Source organism: Leucopleurus acutus (assembly GCF_964270905.1).
Source record: "Leucopleurus acutus genome assembly, chromosome: X".
In the NCBI taxonomy this organism is placed as follows: domain Eukaryota; kingdom Metazoa; phylum Chordata; class Mammalia; order Artiodactyla; family Delphinidae; genus Leucopleurus; species Leucopleurus acutus.
In genome coordinates this window covers 102,665,959-102,688,691 of record NC_139148.1, presented here as the reverse complement: position 1 = coordinate 102,688,691, position 22,733 = coordinate 102,665,959, and the positions used below count along the sequence as shown (strand labels likewise).

The 22,733-nt window shown below is 43.5% G+C and overlaps 1 protein-coding gene across 1 annotated transcript in view; it reads left to right on the top strand.

The window, feature by feature from the left end:
* KIAA1210 overlaps positions 1–22,733 on the top strand; it is a gene marked incomplete at both ends in the record, with an annotated part of 54,630 nt that overhangs the window by 14,312 nt on the left and 17,585 nt on the right. The window contains 4 exon segments of the mRNA XM_082865138.1: positions 7,019–7,022; positions 7,026–7,089; positions 13,008–13,176; positions 19,930–20,056. Coding sequence (XP_082721264.1) covers positions 7,019–7,022; positions 7,026–7,089; positions 13,008–13,176; positions 19,930–20,056 — 364 coding nt within the window.

Below are 22,733 nucleotides of genomic sequence, written 5' to 3'. Positions count from 1 at the left end.
CACACAAGGTGAGCCTTCAGGGGTTTTTTTGTCTAACGTTTTGGCAAGGTCTATCCAACCTGCTCAGCCGATAACCCACTTGAGAGAGTGGCAACTTATGTTCTTCATAAAGAAGTGTTTGTGGCGGGATGGGTTGGGGAAGGGTTGCAAACAGTCCCCTCATGGGCCTCTTACCAAGTTCTGCGTTGCAGCTTACATAGCTCCAAACCTGCCCCACTTTTTGCTTCATTCTCAATTAGAGCTGGGGCCCATAGGGCTTGCATTCATATTCTATTCCTATTCATTGCTGTGTAACAAATGACAAAAATTTGAGTGTCTTACCACACAAATTCACTATCTCTCAGTTTCCATGAGTCAAGGGACTAGGCATGGTTTAGCGGGTCCTCTGCACAGGCCCTCACAAGGCTGCAATCAGTGGATGAGCCAGGGCTGAGGTTCAGGGTTATCTTCGAAACTGACTGGTTATTGGCAGAATACAGTTTCTTTGAGGCCCCTACTTTCTTTTTTAAAATTTATTTATTTTACTTTTGGCTGCGTTGGGTCTTCGTTGCTGCACGTGGACTTTCTCTAGTTGTGGCGAGTGGGGGCTACTCTTCGTTGCGGTGCGCGGGCTTCTCATTGCAGTGGCTTCTCTTCTTGTGGAGCACGGGCTCTAGGCGTGCGGGCTTCAGTAGTTGTGGCACGCAGGGTCAGTAGTTGTGGCTCACGGGCTCAGTAGTTGTGGCTCGCGGGGTCAGTAGTTGTGGCTCGCGGGCTCTAGAGTGCAGGCTCAGTAGCTGTGGCGCACGGGCTTAGTTGCTCCGCGGCATGTGGGATCTTCCCAGACCGGGGCTCGAACCCGTGTCCCCCTCATTGGCAGGCGGATTCTTAACCACTGCGCCACCAAGGAAGCCCGAGGTCCCTACTTTCTTGATAGCTGTCAACCAAGGGTTGCTGTCAGCCACTGCCATTCTCTGCCACTTGGTCCTCTCCACAGCACGGTACTTCGTTCCTTCAAGGCCTACAGGAGCGTGTCTGCTGCAGCTCTCAATCTCTCTGACTTCTGTATCTGACCTCTACACCCTCTTTTCAAAGAGCTCACCTGTTTAGGCCAGGCCCGCCCACACTCAAGGGGAGGGGATGTACAGGGCATACAGACCAGGGAGGCAACAACCTTGGGGGCCATCTGCCTACCACAGACTCTATGAAAAACATTTCATCCTATCAGATTGTTTTTTTAAAAAATGAGGCCAGCTGCTTCTCATTAGCATTCCCCACTCTGGGAAGGCAGAAAATCTGTCAAGCAAAGTCTTCTGAATCCTTGAATCTGAACCAGGCTGTGGTTAAAACATTTCAATAACCTTGGAAGACAGGCCTTTTTCCTTGTTTTTCTCGCTTTTTTTCCCCCCCTAGAGCCCTTGTTCAGTCCTTCAGTCAGTTTGAGAAGGAAAAGGCAGTTCTGGGGCTTAAGCCCCTGAGGTTGGCCTAGAGAGAGCAGGCAAGCATTTACATAATGACTGATAATGCAGCTTTATATCTCGGCTGGGCCAGACTCCCTGATGACCATTATTACAGGACTTTATCCTCTTTGGAAGTGGTTCTGGAGGCCCCTCATCCTTCACTGGATGAAAACGTACATTATTTCCTCTTTCCTTACACAGCTTGCCAGCTTTTTCATGCGACTTCATGCAGAGGGGTCTTTTGCTGCAAGTGTGTCTTAGGTTGTCCCTGTATGTTTAAAAAAGGGGGTCATTTCCCCACTGATGCCTATTTGTCACTGCATCCCTCCCCCAACTCCTGCATTCATCCATCCATAAAAATGCACAGTGAGCACCTTCCACATGCCTGGTGTCGTGCTAGGTGCTGGGGGTCTCCAGATACGTGAAATGGGGTCCTTGTCTTCGAGGGGATATCAGCTATGACAGGGGCACGTACAAGGGGCGAGAGCGTGAGGCAAGGCTGGTAACCTTTGAGCTGGATTTTGAAGAATGTGTAGGATTTCAAGGTTGTAGAGCTGAGGGAGGCGAGGTTCCGGGCTAAGTGAACAGCCTGTGCAGAGCACAGAGAATGCAAAAGAACGTGGTGTATTTAGGGAATGACTGGTGATTCTGGGAGACCAAACCATGAGGGTGGGAATGGGGTTGGACTGCTGGAGAAGGGAGGGGGGCAGGGAGCACCCGATCGCTGAGAACTTTGTGAAGAACTTGGCTTTTGTCCTGCAGGCAGCAGGATGTCGGTGAACTAGTCTAAGCTCATGGTCAGATTGGTATTTTAGAGAGAGCGTTGTGACTTTTTTTTGAGATACCACTGAGGTGACACTTTGCTAAATATCATAAATAAAAATAGAGACCAGCCTGGAGGCAGTGCCGAGGCCGCTATTAAAGAGCCCTGGTATAATTAAGGAACCAATTCACTTTAAACTTATATTAGCCATGAGACACATGAAAGAAATACAGTCTTCTGTCCTCTGTGAGGAGATACTGGGGAAGCAGAGCTCTGGTTAATAAGTCAGCCTGGGGTAAATGGAAAGAAGTTTTGCCAGTGGTGGTGTCTGTTCCTGAAACCTCCTCTAGGAGGATCTGGGCCTCGCCCAGCTGAGTGGGGCTCCACACACAGGAGTCTCGTGTCCGGGACACCCGGGAGTATGCTCTCTGTGACAAGGACAAGAGGCGCCCACCTTGCTGGGAGGGAAGGCAGGGCCTGCTAAGCTGGCAAGGAAGGAGCTTCCCGCCCCCCCACAACAAGTCTTCCTTTGCGTCCTGTAGCATGCCTCGACTTCTAAAAAATTTCTGACCACAAAGATGGTTCTTACGTTACTTCTCCTTCTTTCGCTGAATCTACGCATTCATTGAACAAACATTTAGCAGGTGCCTGACAGATGTACCAGGTACCATTCCAGGTGCTGGGGGATCCAGTGATGAACAAAATGGACAAGGCCCCTGCCCTAATGGAATTTACATTCTAGTAGAGGAGACAGATAAGAGACTGTAACTAAATTAATATAGAATATAATTTCAGACATCGATGAGTGCTACGAAGATGTTAGTAAAGGATAATGTGATGGAGAGAGACTAGATGCTTTAACTAGGATGATCATGGGGGTCCTCTCTGGGAGGGACCCTTTGAGCTGACTTGAATGCTATAAAAGAGGCAGCCATGCAGCTAGCTGGGGAAAGAGCCCTCTGGGCAGGGGGAGCAGCAAATGCAAAGACCCTGAGATTGAAAGGGGCTGGCTGTGTTGGGGATTAGCAAGAAGGCCAGTGAGGCTGGAGCACAGGGAGAAAGTGGGAGGGTAGCAGGATGGGTGGTCAGTCGGGGCGACGTGGGCATGGGGCCAGAGCACATAAAACCCAGGAGGAGTGAGTGTGAGGGGACCCAATCGGCCGATATGCACTGTTAGGTGGAGATGTTGGATAGACAGTTGGCTATAGGAATATGGAGTTCAGGGATGAGATCCAGTCTAGACATAGAAATTTTGGAGTTCAGTGTCTAGATAGTATTCATAAGGTGTGAATGAGATCATCTAGAATATGGTAGTCCCTAGACCCATGTGACTACCGAGCAGTTGAAACGTGGCTAAGTCCGAATAGAAATGTGCTATACGTGCAAAATACAAACCAGATTTCAAAGGCTTAGTATGATAAAAAGAACATAGAATATCTCATTGATATTATTTTTATAATGATTACATGTTGAAATGATAATATTTTGGTTCTACTGACCTAAGTAAAATATATTATTAAAAGTAACTTCACCTGTTTCTTTTTGCTCTTTTGAACGTGGCTACTAGAAAATTTAAAATTACCTATGTGGCTTGCAATTGTGGTTCACGTTAACATTTCTATTTAATGGCGCTGGTCTAGGAAATGACTGTAGATAAAGAAAAGGGCCAAGGGTAGAGCTCTCGGGTGCTACAACATTTCAGAAACAGGGAAAGGAGAAAGATACAGCAAGGGAGGTTGAGAAGAAACAGCCAGTGAGGTAGGAGGAAAATGAAGGGAGTGTGATGTTCAGAAAGGCAAGTGATAACATTATTCAAAAAAGAGGGAGTGTCACATGCTGCTGGGAGGTCAAGTAACAGATGGGTGGATTGAACGAGAGCAGTTTTAGTGGAGCGGTTTGGAAGCAGTTGGATTTGGAAGGCCTGTTGGAGAGAGTGCAAAAGAATAAGAAGTGAAGACATAAAGGTAGTAAGTATAGATAACCTTTCAGAGTTTGGCTTTAAAGGGAGGCAGAGAAATGGGTGGTAACAGGAAGAGGATTTCGAATCAAGGGGTGGTTTATATGTTTTGTTGTGGTTGTTGGTTTGTTTGGAAGAGGAGGTAGCTCAGCTGATGGTTCTACTGTCCTCAGGGCCTGCAGTCGGGGATACAAGGTAAGTATGCCAGAAAGAATTTGAGACAGTTTAAACTCAAAAGTTAGTTAGATCCAGTGATTCTATTAGTGCTCCAGGGATGCAGATGCCGCCATGATGCCCTCTTTCTTTGTTCTCCCTTTGTCTTTCATATTTTTCTCTTTGGTTATCATTCCCCTTTCTTCTTCTGCCCCTGACAGTGGTGGGTCAGGGGCAACGTTAGCCTGCTGTGGCCTGGCATTTTGGAAAATGGGCTTCTCTAAAGCTCAGAGGTAGTTTATTTCCCCAGTGTCTAAGAAGCGTTTCTTAGTGGCAGGGGCTGGGGTGCTGCCATGTTTATTAAGATGGCCCAGGGACTTGCCAGTGATGTGAATTGCTCCTGGCCCAAGGAATTCTCCTGTTCTCCCGCTGAATTTCTGAGGGCCTTCTGGATTTCCCTACCCCTCTGCTCTGTCCAGATCTCCAGATGGAACTTGTGTATGTGTGTGTATATGTGTGTGTGGTAATTAGTGAGCATTGTGTGGGCCTGGGGTTGTCATCTTCAGGTAGAATTATGATATTGGCTTATAGAGTTTGAGTGACTTGAATAAAGTGTCGATACCTTTCAGCCAAAGCCCACCTGCAACACACCTGCTGTTGAACAAGCTAGGTTTATTCCTCATTGCAGCGAGAATGAACGTACACTGTGGGGAACCATAGGACTTCTCAGTGAGAGGGTCTCAAGCCATCTTGACACCAGGACCCTGTCAGCTCTCCCTGTGGTTTGGAAGCTTTTGCTTTCCAAAGGCCTCAGTCACTCTCAGTGGGTGACCTCTCAAATTCACCTTAACCTCAGAGCCTGTGGTCACCCCTCTCTAGCTCCAGAGAAGTATCAGGGGTTTAACGGCTAGAGGGCAGCACACGATGGGCCTGGAGCCCATCCATGAAACAGCAATGGCAGCTTGACTGTTTCTGGGAGCAGGACAGATCTAGTGTAGGGAGGGGGGCTCCAGAATCTACTTAATCCAACTTGACGGTACTTGAGTCAGACACATCGAGACCCCAAGGCGAGCTATGAGGAGGGCAGTGTCTGCTTGCCTCTCCGCAGCATTCTTGCTCTTTTCTCTGGGTCTGCTGATCAGATCCCCCCTCCCCTCCCCCCACAAACTCCCATCAAAAATGTCAGCATTGATTTATAAAAGTTTGATTATCAGCTGACACGCTTCCCTGGCTAGAAGGCTAGACTGAAAATGTACAGTAGGCTCTCAATTGATTATCTGCACTAGTGGAAAGGAGCCCAGGGACAGATAATTCTCCCGTGATATAGAATCAGAGTCATGGGAGGATTACCCTTTTGATGGTCACTTTGGTTGTTTCACACTTTGGACTGCTTAAAACAATGCTGTGATAAACATTCTTGCATATATATTTTTGTGTACAAGTGTGAGTATAGCTACAGGGTGAAGTTCTAGTGGTGATGCTACTGGATCAAAAGGTATGTGTATTTTTAACTTTTGATACTGTGAAATTGTTCTTCAGAGAGCAATTTACACTTCATAATGTATGAGCGTGTCCACTTTTCTCATCCTTGTCAGCATGGAATATCATCAAAATTAAAACTTTTGGACAATCTGATAGGTAAAAATGTTAACTTGATACTTTGATTTACATTTCTTTAATTATGAGTAGGACTGAGCTTTTCTTTATGTATTTCTTTTTCTATAAACTTCCTGTTGTATCCTTTGCCCCATTTTATATCCAGTTGTTTGTCATTTATTGGTTTATATGCACTCTTGACAAATTTAGAAAATTGGCACCTTTATCTATATTTGTTGTAAGTATTGCTTCCTAGTTTGTTATTCTTTTGTAAACTCTTTACTCTTTTTGGCCAAAAGTTAAAAGGTTTTATGTAGTCAACTATCTCAGTTTTTTTCTTTATGGCTTATCTATACAATTTTGTCTGCTTGGGCACACCCATGAATAGTAACAGACCTGCAAATGTAATGGGCCCCAACACAAAGCAATAGATCAGGTTTTGTACATTTGTCTTTTACATTTTGGTAACAGCTTTATTGAGCTATAATTCACATATTATACAATTCACCCATTTAAAGTGTACAAGTCAATGCTTTTTAATATATTCAAAGATTTGTGCAACCATCACCACAATTAATTTTAGAACATTGTCATCACCTCAAAAAGAAACCCTGTACTCTATCACTCAAAAAAAAACACCCTCGTCCCTCTAGCCCTAAGCAAGACACTTTCTGTGTCTATGTGTCTGCCTATCCTGGACATTTCATATATGTGGAATCATTGTCTTTTTTTTTTTTTTTTTTTTTTTGGCGGTACGTGGGCCTCTCACTGTTGTGGCCTCTCCCGTTGCGGAGCACAGGCTCCGGACGCTCAGGCTCAGCGGCAATGGCTTACGGGCCCAGCCGCTCCGCTGCATGTGGGGTCTTCCTGGACCGGGGCACGAACCTGCGTCCCCTGCATCGGCAGGCGGACTCCCAACCACTGCGTCACCAGGGAAGCCCCATTATCTTTTTTAAGGAAGAATAATTCTCTCTAATGGCAATTTCCTTTGTATATCTTTTCTTGCATAGTTTAAGAATCTAACTGGAGGATAAGGAGTAGGGTAAAATGATTGTATTATATCCTAGATAGTAAATGATTTTTTGTTTTTTCCTCTATATTTTATTTTAGTGATTGAACTATAGCTGAATCACTAAGTGAAATTTCTGGCAGTATGGAAGTTCTGGAGTCCAGTGATGAGGGTAAGTAACCCGATAAAATCTTGGTAACTAGAACTAGATTTGTTTAATGTGTTTAACCCCTAGAAAAAGAATCAAGTCACAGAAAACAAGTTCATATCAAATTTCTAATGACACTAGACTCAGTCTATATTTAGTTTTCCATCTTCTAATCTCTCCTCTTTCATCTCAAACTCTGATATTCAAAAGAGTTTTGTCTAGGCCCTGCAATCTTCTTTGGGGATGGTTAGCAGGTTCCATTTACTAAGGCATGAGAAGAATTTCTGCTTAATCAGAAAAAAAAAAAATCAGAGCAGGCCAGGATCTGAGAGATTCAACTGAGGTTTTGCTGTAGATAGGAATCCAGACTTAACCAACAGATAAATTTGTAATTTGAGGAGTCAAGGCGGGATAGTAACAAAGAAGCCACCATAGGCTTCTGTTAAATGGGAATCAATTTACAAAAATTTCTTTTGCAAAACGTATCCATTGCATAAATTATGGTGCCACCTGTGAATGACAGGAGACCATGAGTGGGGTAATAGAGAGGCAAAGGTCACTAAACAATGATACGCTTTACTGACACTGGAAAAAGGTGGGGGGAAGGGGAGGAACCATGAGACATAAGATGAGCCATTGCATTTAAAGGCAGAACTGAATTTAACAGTTCACTGGGTTGTTCTTCAATGTTTGCTGAGTTTTCTTAGTGTGGTGCAGACGACTTGGTCTGGAAGGACAGAGAGAGGGGAACCTTCTTGTGGCTTCCTGGAGGCCCTTCATCTCTGTGTCACCATTGTTCAGTATTGGGTCTCAGAGAGACTGATTAGACGCTCAAAAGTTTGTAGTGAATGAATGAATAAATGAATGAATGATAGGCCTCCTCACCAAGGCAACCCCAACTGCCAAATGAACTGATCTATCTTTCTGGATATGAGCTAGACAGGTGCCTAGAGAAAAAGGTGTCAATGCGCTGCATCTTGATAAAGGGTGGAGGTAAGGAAATGCCCTTTCTCTGTTCTCAAGATGTTTTTCTTACAGAGACCCAGCATTTGGGTACATGTTTTGTATTAATCATTGCCAGCCAGAGAATAAGGTGCTGTTGGGAGGTTGAAGGGAAGAAAGGCTGGTTAAAGCGTCTTCTTTCCAAGCAGCAACACAAGAGAACAAGGTCACCATTATGCGCGATGCATTTTGAAAGCTCAAGTGCAACCCAGAAGGGCTGCCTGTGTGCATGGTAAATAAGCAAATATACAACCCAAAGCAATGATCTCTTCATTGGATTTAAGTGTGTTCTTGTCTGGGGGAACGGGAGAGGACTGCTTCCATGGGCTGTTTTCTGGTATGTGATGCAATGCAGGCCCTCGGTGGATGAGGATGTTGAAAGCTACTGCCTGTTTGGGGATATGTAGTCCTTGGGCTTAGACAGAGAAGTCAATGGCTTCGTTACAGAAGTCCAAACAGCAGTCAGCTCACTGACCACCACTGCTGTGCCTTGTGGTGGCATAAGTTACCCAGTGTATAGGTGACCTCCATAGACATTGCTGGATACAAATGTGGGTTTTGACCCAAACCTGCTGTCTAGGTCTATCTACCCTTTACACTTTCAGCAACTTTGGAAACCAGCCCACACAGGGCTCAGCTGCTGGCAATATATTTTTAAAAATAAATTCATTTATTTATTTATCTATCTATTTTTGGCTGTGTTGGGTCTTCGTTGCTGCACGCGGTCTTTCTCTAGTTGCGGCGAGCGGGGGCTACTCTTCGTTGTGGTGCGCAGGCTTCTCATGGCGGTGGCTTCTCTTGTTGCGGAGCACGGGCTCTAGGCGCACGGGCTTCAGTAGTTGTGGCTCGTGGGCTCTAAAGCGCAGGCTCAGTAGTTGTGGCACACGGGCTTAGTTGCACGTGGGATCTTCCCGGACCAGAGATTGAACCCGTGTCCCCTGCATTGGCAGGCGGACTCTCAACCACTGCACCACCAGGGAAGCCCCAGCTGCTGGCAATTTAAAGGCACCCCTTTGCAAAAGAAAGTTTGAAAGGCCAATTTACACCAGTGAATATATGGCAAGTGTCTCGGATTCCATTAGGGTTTCGAAAGTAACATAGCACGTGGACAGTTCCCAGCTTTGTATCTCACTCCCAGGGTCTCCATACGCGGTGTCTGATGCTGTCGGGGATGGAGAGCTCTCCTAAGCCAGAGCAGGCTGAAGACTTGGACTCTTGCAGCTGAGCTGGATGTCTGGCAATGGGTTGCTTAGTAAGGCTATGTCCAATTTTCGAGTCACTGCCCCAGATCAATGGGCAGCCCACCCCACCTCTTGGTGTCTCCCCAACTCCCTACCAACGAAGCTATACCACCACTATACCCAGAGCTACCCCCGAGGGAGGAAAGGAAACATTCTTTGCCTCCTAGTGGCCAAGGTTGAAAGAAACATGCATTGCTTAAGGTATTTTAAATCCTCGTGGGAAAATAAGTTGTTTCTGCCGAGCAAAAAACGGAAGACTGGGGAAACATTGGAATATACGCATACTTAATTTTTAACACCTTTTACAGTTCTATAGTCACTAGTCATTTGGTTAATTTAGGAACATAAAAACGTGTTAATGCATAATTTGGTTTGCTCATACAATGACTATGTTTGGTACATTCAGTTTTACAACCTGAAAAGTTTATTAGAAGTGTTTTTATTCAGTTCTTAAGTGTTTGTAGATTGTGTCACCTACTGATTCTGTCCCCTCTGTCTTTGCTGGTTTGTGAAAAGCAGGTTTGCAATTCCAAATCGTCTAGCTTTGCCCTCCTCCCTTCCATTCTGGGATTTCAAAGCAAGAAGGGCAATAATCATTATGTTTCCAAACACTCTGAGCAGAAAGTTGTTCTCGTTTCAGAAGGCCAGAAGGAGATCCATCTGTCAAGAATCGATAAATGTCATTCCTTCTGTTTGAAAAATGGCAGTGCCTGTAAAGGCTCCTTCCCGCTTGTGAGGGGACACTGCCCAGTTCATCCCCACTGGGCAGGAGTTATTTAGTGGTGTGTTGGAGCTACCTTACGCTGGCTTGGGAGGCTGTGCACATCTCTCCCTAAATGTCATGTTAGTAGCTTGAAATTGACCACGATGGGAGGATTTACACCACAGAAGTAGGCAGATATTACAAATAAGGGCATTTTCCCCAGAGATCCAGTTGGTAAATACATCTCAGCAAAAAACTGATTCTAGTAATTAGTATAGTATAGTAATCAGGATTTTACATAAAAATCTCACTATTTCATGGATTTTAGAAATCCTTTGGGGGTGGGAAGATTAAGAAAGAAGGCTGGAGAGCAAAATATAGATTACTCTAGAGCCAGCCTACTGCATCCTGTATACTTCTCAGCACTTTCACGTTGAATCCTCACAGTGGTTCTATGAGGTCAAATAGCATTTTAAATAATTTATTATCATAGAAATTACTTTAATTTTGTCCTTAAAAAATTGAAGAAGGAAGCTTGGGAAAACATGTTTCCTATTGTACCTTTGCTCTTTATTCTGTCTATCTCAAGGTAGAATTGCCAAGTTTATCCTAACCATGACCCTATCTATATAGGTACATCCTAGTAGATGAGAAATTCCTCAAATCATTCAAAACTGAAGTTACTTAAGCAACGATTACCAAGCACACAGGCCTACCACCTTCTTGTATTGCCCCAAGCCGTGCTGGCTTCTGCTTCTAATCATGTATATTTTAGAGTTCACTATTGAGTTATAGATATGGGGTTCTTCCCCTTATCGCTAGATAGATAGAGTAGATGGATAGAATTGATAGATCAATTCTACAGATAGAATTGAATCTGGTCTTAATAGACAATTATTGATTCCCTAATTTTATCTCACATTTATTAGCATTTACTACATGCCAGATCTTATGCCAAGATCTTTACCACATTATTTATCATTTATATCAACCCCAATAAGGGCCAGTGTATAAATTATAGGATGCTTAAGGATGGCTCTGCCCAGTGTTCTCAATTTAAGGGAAGTGACAAGCTGTGTTGGTACTCTGCACCCCTCAATGGACTCAGTTGTCTCTCGAGTGTCACAGCGTGCTTTGCACTGTGCTAGTTGCTAAAGAGGATGCTAAAGAGGCCCCGCCTACAGTCTAGATGTGGGAGACAGTAGCTAAGACGTAGGACCGTATCTTATTTCTCTCTCACTGATACCCAAAACATAGTAAGTGCTTGACCTTAATAAACGTTCATTGAATAGGTGAATGAATGAATGAATGCGCAGACTAGAGAACATTCAGATGCAAAACTTGTGGTGCCGACAGTCAAGTTTTAGGTGTACAGAGAGGAGCATGAATTGTAGTGATGGTGGGAAACTGGACTTAAGTCGGGCCTTGAAGTTTAGAAACCTTTCGAATAGGCAGGCCTAGGATTAATCAGTACACAAGCTGGCCATAGCGTTCAGCGCTAGAAGGAGCGCTACTTCAGCATTTCCCAAAGTGTGTTTTGCCAGACATTCTGCATACACGCGTTGGAGAGACAACACCGTTACCCCGTTTCTTGGCGCTACACCATACACATAGGCATGCTGAAGTTTCAGAAGAGTCTTGTTGCAAAGCACACCCTTAAACTCTGTTTAATCAGCATTTCCCAGATTGACGAGACTGCAAACCCCCTTTTCATGCAACAGACCTATGAGTATCCCTCTGAACGTACTCTGGGAGATGCTGATTAGCATGATCCCCTCATTTTCCAGCTGAGCCCCAGAGAGGTTGAGTGACTTACCCGAGGTCACAGAGCTAATCGATAGCAGAGCCAAGCACGGGATTCCAGAGTTTTCTGACTCTTCGGTGGTGCGTTCCGTCACACCACTCAGTCTTTCTAATGGTAGCCTTGTCGGCAATTCCCTTGGCTGGACCCTTCACTGCCGCTGCAGCATTGCTGTGCTGACAAGAGCCCTTCCAGAGGCCAGGCTGTTGGAAATTGGAATGAGACACCTGAGTTGGTAAATTATTGCATGCGAAGCAGTAAGAGTTGGTTCCTTGCCTCTGAAGAATGCAGTGCAAACTCCCCTGCCTTTCCCCCTCTTCTACTGAGCCCTGATAAAGATATATGTGTTTACTAGGAAGCTCAAGAAAGCCCAAACAAAGCCTGAGGAGCATTTAAAGCTCACATTCCTTACTGCTGCAGAGGGCATCAGCACTGTAGATAATCTGAACCAATCAGTAATAATTGAAGAACATACACAATGCACATAATACACACACACACACACACACACACACTCACACACATCCTCCCTTGCAAAACTCTTTTGTAGGTGATTTTGTCATGTCCTTTGCACAGGGAGCTTCTTTGCCCAGCAGCCCTTTCCTCCCCATTCCCAGCCCTCTCCCTTGCTCATAAATCCCTTCCTTGAGGACGTCTTCCCTGACTGCACCAACCCCACTGCACTCACTCCTTGGGTCTGCATCCTTTCAGCACACAGGTTGGGCAGTACCAACTCCCACAGGGATTTCCAAGGGTCCTGAAGAGTTTGTCACATGTGGAAGCTTTGCTCCCCAACTGGATCACCATGACTCCAGCGACCGGGGTACCAAGTGCTTATGTTGGCTCAAGAATTGCTGCATATGAATGAACTTCTTAGGGCCAGGAAAGAGGTGTGTGTTCATAGTTGAAGTTGAGTGGCAAGTGAACGCATGGTGAGTTGAGCCAGAATAGAGGCTGCCCAGAGGCCACAAGCTGGGATCTGAGCTTCTGCTTTCACCAGAAACTCAGCTACTTTGTTAGTGAGCTACTAAGAGGAGAACAAACCGGATGAATGGTGCTGTGGGCACTGGGGATGAGGGCCGAGACCTGGAGGGCCTCTGGGATCACACTCCTCATTCCTGCAACGAAGGCCGTTTCCTCTCCTGTCTTCCCTTCCACCATCACACTCTGCCTCACTTTCAATTCTAACTTCCAGGAAAGGAGAAATCCAAATTTAAAGGCTTCAAGAGATTTTTTGGGAAGAAGAAGAAAAAAGAGCCTGAAGATGCCCAGGGAAAGAGGAACCTCAAACCAAACTTGTCCAGCGATAGTACTAACATCTCTTCCGTGAAGCCAGTTTGGGAAGGTCGACAAACCAAGCCTAGGTAAGCTCAGGTGGGGCGGGGAGTGGGGGCGGGGCAAGGGGCAGGTAGCTAGATCCAGGTCCCCCTTTGGCAGCCAAGTCTCCAATGGGCCTTTGGTCCCAGGGACTCTTGGCCTCCCTGCCTGTGGGAGCTGGGCCTGGAGGTCTTTCCCTGTATGCGTGTGTGTGTGTGTGTATATATATATACATATATATACATGTTTGCCGTCTGGGCTGCACAGCTCAGTGGGTTGCACGGAGTATGACAAATGCATACCCCCTCCCCCAAGAGTGCTGCGTGAGAGGGTGTGGGTAGATCAGGGCAACCTGCGCAGTCACAGCTACAATGAGATGTAGGGGCCTCCCATTAGTTAGGAGCCAGAGGACTCTGTTTCATAAGGTAAGGATGGCCTCCGTCGTTTAGGAAGCTTGAGCTGGTTTGCTTGCCCAGTCCTCAGACTCCAGATCTCCTAATGTGTGATTAAAGTCTTAGATAGTGAAGCCATCTAGCTGGGTTGGGGCATAAGGATGAAATCACTGTGTTAATGTAAAAACAAAAAAGCAAGCAAGCAAAGAACCCAAATTCATTTCTCCCTCCATCCCAGGAGACTGGGGTAAATGCTGTAACTGGTCACAGAAGGTATGGGGAAGACTGTTTCTCAGCCAACATTGCCACTCCTATTCAAATTTTCATCTTTGAAGCCTCAACTTCCACATCTTATTGTGGAAAATCTGGACACCCAGTACCTGCAGCTCTTCCTGGATCAATTGGATTCCTGTCTGTGGAGTTCCACTTGGGTCTGTTCCCCTGGCCTTAAATTCCAGGCTTATCTGGACTCCCTACAGAGCTCACGTGTACTGCTACCCATTCCCTCAAGGCTTTACTTGGAGGTAATGGGATAGTTAGCAAACATGTTATACTGCCCACTTACAGCACGTAGGTCTCCTTAAAAAGGACCTTAATGAGTGCATTGAATGTGAGGTATTTCAGATAGCTTTACTAGCAAGGGAGATGGTTTTGCAAAGGGACTTGCCTCATACCTCACAAATCATACCATTATAGACCATTGCATTAGAGGTCTAAGGAAAACTGAGACTAGCCCTAAAAAAAACCCAGAGGGTGAGGTGGGAGAGGGAAGTTTGGGTTTATTCTGATTTGTCTCTACAAATTGGCGAGGGCTGTCTCTACTGAAGTTCTACCTTGCCCCTTTTTACTTGTGCCTCTCCCTCCAAAATGGTCCACTTAGTCTGGTGTATTTTCCAGACTAAGAAGGTGTGTGCGTGTGCACCTCTGGGGCGGGGAAGGGAGGAAAGGAGAGCGAGAGGGAGTGGGTGTAAGTGCATGAACTAGTTCATACATGAGGAAGGGTGTTTTTCTAAGGACCTGAGATTGGTCTTTTTTTTTTTTTTTTTTTTTTGCAAGGAGCGTAAATTAATTAAGAATATACCTTAGGAGGCCTGAGGTTCACCCCTGACCCGAACCTCTTGCTTAATTGCTAGGGGAGAAACCCTGGAGAATATCACTCGGGAGTTAGGGAGATCAACTTGAAGCGATCCATTGAAGCGATCCCTTGAAGCGATCAATCATAACAAAACTTATGGCCAGCCCTCTCCTGTGCTGTACGATAGGTCCAGTATCTATTTCCAAGAGTGTTTTAAGCTGTATCTGATAGAACGGACAAATCCCATTCCTCTATTTGATTCTTTCGTGGGTGCTGGTGTACTACACTTTATTGCCTTTAATTAAGGCCAAGATTTTATTTAGATTTGGGATGTGTTTTCTTTGCCTCCAGGGAGTGGACAGGAGGTTTGGTTTCCGACAGACCTGACCACAGCTGGTGCTAATGTAATCCTTTGATCAGGGACGGCTTGACACTAGAGAGCCAGTGCAACGGTTATACTCTGGCTGACGCACGGCATGGAAATGACAGAGTTTCTAAGCCCACTTATGGCCTAAGATTTCCTTGCAGTTTTTCTGCACAAAGCAGGGGAGGTGGAGTAGTCACAGATCCTACACTGGTCTCAAGCCTGATTTGAGCCAGCAGGTCATAGAGAAGCAATGAATGGAAGTGTGTATGTGTGCGTAATGAGCGAACGTGTAGAGATGCTCTCCCAGTGCTGCATCAGAAACAACTCCATTGTGTTCCTCTGGAGTCACGTTAATTTTCTGCTATTTTCATAAAGCAGAGAACCTTGCCTTCACCACCAGGGCCACCTGGGTAGGAGAGTTTTAGGGAAAATGTGGGTAGGACTTTACTACAAAGTGACAGACATCTGCCTCCTCTCCTCCCTGCTGGCCCACAAGCCACCTTAGCGTGGGTGCCATTTTAATCCCCAGAATACCACATTGTCCTCGGAGTGTGTCACAATCAAATATCCCATGTGCTCATCCCTCAGCCAGGCAGGCTAACAATGACAAGGTGGGTGCTAGCCCTACACTGCCTGAGCTGCTACTCTAGTTACCATTTACAGATTCTTTTTAAAAATGCCAACCTACATGTATAATTTGGTAAGAAAGGTAATAAATGGAAAAAAAGTATTTGAAGTATTAAAAATTACTTTAACAACATTTTCATCCCTCCCTAAAAGAACCCCTGTACCCATTAGCAGTCAACCCCAGTCCAATCATAGGTGGCCACTTATCTGCTTTCTGCCTCTGTAAATTTGCTTATTCTGGATATTTCATATATATGGAATCATACAATATATGGTCTTTTGTGACTGGCTTGATTCCCTTAGCGTGTCTTCAAGAGTCATCCATGTTGTAACATGTATCAGTACTTTATTCCTTTAAAAATTGAATTGTATTCCACTGCCTGGATATATTACACTTTATGCACTCATCAGTTGACATATATTGGGTTATTTCCACCTTTGGGCTATTATGAAGCATGCTGAGTTAGATATGTGTCTAAGTTTTTGGATAGATATATTTTTATTTCTCTTGGGTCTATACCTAGGAGTGAGGTTGCTGGGTCACGTGGTAAGTTAATGTTTAATTTTTCAAGGAACCACCAGACTGTTTTCCAAAGTGTCTGAATTCTTTTACATTCCCACCAGCAGTGTATGGGGTTTCCAATTTCTCTACGACCTTGCCAATACTTGTTATCTTAGTTTTGTTTCTAGCCATTCTAGTGGGTATGACGTGGCATTTCATTATAGTTTGAATTTGTATTTCCCTGCTGACTAATGATGTTGAGCATCTTTTCATGGGTTTGTTAGCTATTTGTATGCCTTCTTCGGAGGAATGTTTATTGAGATCCTTTGTCCATTTTTAATTAGGTTATCTGTATTTTTATTTTTTTATTTTTTGAATGAAAGATTCTTTAAATTCTATTGTGCTTTACAATTTTCAAAAGTTTCACACACATGATTTCATATAATCCCATAGTAATCCTTTTCCCCCCTTACCTCTATATTGCCCTTCCACCTTCCCTCTTCCCACTGGTAACCACTAGCTTGTTCTCTATATCTGTGAGTCTCCTTCTTTTTTTGTTTTATTCACTAGTTTGTTGTAGTTTCTAGATTCCACATAGAAGTGAGATCATACAGTACTTGTCTTTCTCTGTCTGACTTATTTCACTTAGCATAATGTCCTCCAAGTCCATTCATGTTGCTGCAAATGGCAAAATTTCATTCTTTTTTATTTTTATTATTGAATTGTAAGAGTTTCTTGTATATTCTAGATACAAGTCCCTTATCAGGTATACAGTTTTTCTCCCATTATGTGGGTTGTCCTTTGAAGTACAAAAGGTTGTAATTTTGATGAAATCTATTTATGTTTTTTTTCCTTTTGTTGCTTAAGTTTTTGGTGTCATGTCTAAGACTCCATTGCCAAATGCAGGTTATGAAGATATACCCCTATGATTTCTTCTAAGAGTTCTGGCTCTTATATTTCGGTCTTTGACCCATTTGGAGTTAATTTTTATATATGGTATGAAATAAGGGTCTAACTTCATTCTCTTGCATGAGGCTATCCAGTTGTCCCAGCACTATTTATTAAAAAAACTATTCTTTCCCAATTGAATGGTCTTGACACCCTTCTTGCAAATCAGTTAACCATAGATTAATGGGTTCATTTATGGAATCTCCCTTCTATTTCATTGATCTGTATGTCTATCATGCCGTACTACACTGTCTTGATTACTGTAGCTTTGTAGTAAGTTTAAAGTTGGCAAGTGTGAGTCCTCCAACTTTATGCATCGTTTTCAAGATTGTTTTGGCTATTTGTGGTCCCTAGCACTTCGCTTTGAATTTTAAGATCAGCTTGTCCATTACTGCAAAAAAAAACTTAAGGCAGCTGAAATTTCTAAAGAGATTGCATTAAATCTGTAGATCAATTGGTGGAGTATTGCCCTCTTGACAAGATTGTCTTCCAATTTGTGAACATAGGTTGTCTTTCCATTTATTTAGATCTTCTTTAATTTCTTTCATCAGTGTTTTATAGTTTTCAGAGTATAAGTTTTACACAGCTTTTGTTAAATTTATTCCTATTTTATTCTTTTTTATAAAAAATTTTAAATTGAAGTATAGTTGACACACAATATTGTTAGTTTCAGCTGTGTAACATACTGAGTCGATCAAATACATTATGAAAGGATCACCATGAGAAGTTTAGTAGCCATCTGTCACCGCACAAAATTATTACAGTATTATTGACTATAGTCCTTATGTTGTATAGTACATCCCTGTGACATTTATTTTATACCTGGGAGTTTGTATCTCTTAATCCCCTTCACCTATTTAGCCTAGCCCCCCACCTCCCCTCCTCTCTGGCAACCACTAGTTTGCTCTCTGTTTCTATAAGTCTGTTTCTGTTTTGTCTTGATTTTTGTTTTGTTTTTTAGATTCCACATATAAGTGAGATCATACGGTATTTGTCTTTCTCTGTCTGATTTATTTCACTTAGCATAATAATCTCTAGGTCCATCCATATTTTATTCTTTTTGGTGGTATTGTAAGTGGAAGTGTTTTCTAAATTTCACTTTTGGATTGTTCATTGCAAGTATATAGAAATACAATCAATTTTTATATATTGGTCTTGTATCCTGCAACCTTGCTGAACTCATTGATTAGTTCTAGTAGTTTTTAATGGGTTCCTTAGGAGTTTTATACACAAGATTATGTCATCTGTGATTAGAGATAATTTCACTTCTCCCTGTCCAGTATGGATGGCCTTTATTTCATTTTCTTACCTAATTTCCCTGGCTAGAACCCAGTACAATGCAGACTAGAAGTGGTGAGAGCAGACATCCTTGTCTTGTTCTTGATCCGAGGGAGAAAGCATCCAGTCTTTCATCATTATGATATTACCTGTGTGTTTCTCACAGATGTTCTCCATCAAGGTTGAGTGTATTTTTCATGAAAAAATGTTGGATTCTACAAATGCTTTTTCTGCATCTATTGAAGTGACCATGTATGTGGTTTCTTCTTTTTATTCTATTGATATTGTATATTACATTAATTGGTTTTCATATATTAAAGTAACCTTGCATTCCTTGCAAGTCCTACTTGGTCATAGTGTATAATTCTTTTTATATGTTGCTGGATTCAGATGGCTAGTATTTTATTGAAGAATTTTGCATCTATATTCATAAGATATATTGGTTTGTAGTTTTCTTTTCTTGTGATGTCTTTGGTTGAAAATTTTAAAAGGTGAAATATATTTCCACATCTGCAAAGGAGTGTCTTGTGCCTTTAGCCTCTTTAGCCTTTCATTTGCTTCTAACTTTCCCCTGATTTGTCCTAACGTAATTCTTATCAACCTGGTTCCATTCCCAATCAGAAGGTGTTTCCATCTGGGTTTAGCAAGCTGGAGGTGAGTAGGGTGGGTGCATAAGATGAATTTGAAAATAGGACAAATATATTGCAGAACCCTTGTGTGAAAGAGGAAAAGACCTGGTGAATGAAAGTATCCAGCATCTGGGCACATATGTGAGATATATATATATATATATATATATATATATATATATATATATATATATTTTTTTTTTTTTTTCGGTACGTGGGCCTCTCACTATTGAGGCCTCTCCCGTTGTGGAGCACAGGCTCTAGACACGCAGGCTCAGTGGCCATGGCTCACGGGCCCAGCCACTCCACGGCATGTGGGATCTTCCCGGACCGGGGCACGAACCCGTGTCCCCTGCATCGGCAGGCAGACTCTCAACCACTGCGCCAACAGGGAAGCCCACATATGTGATATTTTTCATCAAAACAAAAACACTAGAGACAAATTGTGTGTGAAAGATCTTTTATAACTCTCATCTTAATAATAGCAAGATTCAGGGTCTTCCCTCCCCTTCCTCAGTGTTGCCACTACTGAACTATATACTTTCAATGGTGAATTGTATGGTAGGTAAACTATATCTCAGTAAAAGTAAAGCTATTATATAAAAAAGATACATGTTGATCATTTTAAAAAATCAAAATTATGCAGAAGTACATAGAGTATAAAATGAAAATACCCCTCCTGTTCCTAGTGCCATTCCTCAGAGTTCCTAGTGCCATTCCACCACTAACAATATGGTGGATATCCTTCCAGACTTTTCTCTATGAACACAAACTACATATGTATGTAATATATGTATATGTATTAAATGGGACCATACTGTTCTTTATTTTGTTCACTCTATATCTCATGGACAACTTTCTGTGTCAGCACATATGCTTCTGAGGTGTCTATGGTAGGCCATATTATAGACATATTGATACATGTGTCTTTGGTTCATTTGGTTCCCTTGGCTGCTTTCAAGACTTTTTCCTTCCTGTCCAGGGCCAAGAGCAGCATGGGGAACAAAGTCCTGTCCCACGACAGCATCTTCATGTTGAAGTCTGAGTCTGAAAGATCAGGAAGCAGAATATGCCCCTCTCCAGAGGTCCAGAGAGGCAGACAGCTTCAGGTAACAGTGAACTCGAGCATCAGTGCCTAATTGGACTATTCATCTTCCATTCCCGACTCCTCTCCTGTCAAAAAACAAGGAGGGAGGAATTTGGACCTGCTTCTCAGCTGATTCTACCCCACTGTTGTAAACATTGATGAGAGAACAAATAAATACATGATGTGCTTACCTAGTACCCGGCACACAGTGTTGGCTGGTATCACCATGTTCACTTCTCTTTACACACCCCAAGAATGCTTTAAGTATTATGACAGTGACATTCCACTGTTAATGTGCAGACATTCCAACCCCCATGTTTTTTCTTTCTTCCACAGAGATCTTATATTTTTAGAACTCTGCCTAGAACTTTGAATGGTAGTGTGCCTGGAGCTGCGTTTGGAGCTAGGCCGCAATCTGTGCCCAGAAGTGGAGTCGGGGTTGCAGGCACCAAGATCACTGAGGTAATAGAAGAGAATTGTTCAAAGTCGGACAGATAGACCTACACTTGAATCCTTGCTCTGCTACTTATTGGCTCTGAGACTTTGGGCTGATTGCTTAACCTCGCTAAGCCTTCCTTTCCTCATCTACATTGGGTATAATATTAATATCTACCTCAAAGGGTTGCTCGTGAGGATTGAATAAAGATTCAGAGAGATTAAAGAAATTGCTCAAGCTGACCCGTATAGTTAGTGGTAGACCTGGAACTCTGACCCAGATGTGTTGACCTCCAAACCCATAGTCTTTCCCTTACACCAGTCTCTAAGATGTTGAGCTTCTCTGGCCCTGCAACACCTACGTAGAACAGTCTCTTACCTTCAGTTACCCCTACCCATTGCTCAGTCAGACTCTTCTCCACTAGAGAGCTGATTATTTTGCATTTGGCAAGAGGTAACTGGGGCTTATTTCTGACATGTCTGCTTAAGACCCCCTATCTCTCGCTCTGGTTTTCATACTGTGTGTGGAAGTTCTGCTGGGTACATTAGCCATGAAGGGTGGAGAAGCAAACACTGAGATGGTCACCAGTAGTGCTGATCTTATGGTTGTAAAGCAGCCCCTAGGTCAGCAGACTGTTGGCCTCTCGCACTACAGCAGGAAAAGTCACTTCCATGAACTTTCCAGTCTTCAGTTTTAAACATCAACACCAGCTTTCACTTGTCTCCACAGCTATACTCCCTTGGCATCCAGTGGCAAAAATCGGCAAAAATCCAGGTACACACGAGCAAATGCCACGGGGTTATTTCTTACATTCAGAAAGGAGAACATTGTTTCCTGGACTCCTCCCTCTCTCCCTTCTCTCAGTCCCAGAAACAAAGAGACTCTTATAGAAGAGATAGTCCATTAAAATAAAAAAAGATAAGAAAAAGATTCTAGGGGCGTTTCTTCCCACAGTGAAGGGGGCAGGGAAAACCACAGTAGCCCAAAAACAAGTTTTCTTCAATGTCTGGTTTGGGCCCACACCTCATACTTTTGGTTTGCTTCCTTAGTCCCTCCCTTGGGAAACAGGGCTGAAGGTGGAGTAGGGTGTTAACAGAAGCTGAGTCATCAACAACCAGATTGATGCTTGCGTGGGAAACTTCCCTTAAGTGCCAAGGTGACATTCCTAAATGACAGGGTGGTTGATAGCATTAAGTCAAGGGTCCTGACATGCAGTGTTGCATAGAAGCTGGGGTAAATACGGACTTGGCCAATGGTTGGGTCCCTTGAAGGAGCAGGATTCTTAATGGATTAAGTGACATTCAGAGCAAGTGGGAGATTGTGGGAGAGGAAATCCAGGCATACAGTTTTGTTAGAAATACCAAGACCGAGCCAATTTTTTGTTTTGATCTGATAAATGCACGCATCCCCCACCCCCCGAGAGGGGGTGTCAGCGCCCATCGACATGTATTAGCTCTAGAATTACCACAGTTATCTAAATCGGAGAGGAGTGAACGGCCAAAGGAACCATAAGTGATTTCATGAGCCATTCGGAGTTTCACCGCCCCAGCTGTGCGTACTTAGACATACATGGATTCATCTCTGACAAGCATATGCTCCTGGCAGATTTTCACCTGATGTCCTATCTGAAGTGTTAGGAATGTGGGTGCCTAGATTACTCTTCAAGATGTTTCATGTTCTTTTTATTTGAGGACAAATTGACAAGAAGAGGTAATAGCAGATTATTAGCATCTTCTTATCGTTGAATCAAACTGAATTCAGTCATTTAAGAAACTGAGAGCACAAAGCAGCTTTTCTTATTGTTCACAGACCCGACTCTCCCTCTGCAGCCCTTCTTAAGGAAGCAGGCACACCACCTCTTCTGGCTGTTGCCTTTAAACTTCCTGAACTTGAGTATGGAACATCCCCTTCCCGGCCCTCGTAGTTAGGAGGCAGGAGTGCGGATTGGTTAAGAACGTAGGCTTAAAGACAAGCAGGCCTTTTCAGTTGCTTGCTCTGCCACTGTGAGCCTTAGGGCCAGTCATGTAATTTCTCAGACCTGGTTTCCCCCATCGGTAATATGGAGACCACAAGAGCAAACGCTTTCAAAGAATTGTAAGGTTTGAATGAAATACATCTATGGAGAGCACTCCCTGCCTAGCCGGAAATAATAAAGATTAAAGCAGAGTAATGCCTTCAGTAAAAGTTAGCTGCCCTTAGTATAGTGATTATTATCGCAGTTGGGCTTGGGGATGGTTAATCCCCAAGGTCTCTCCTCAAGAGC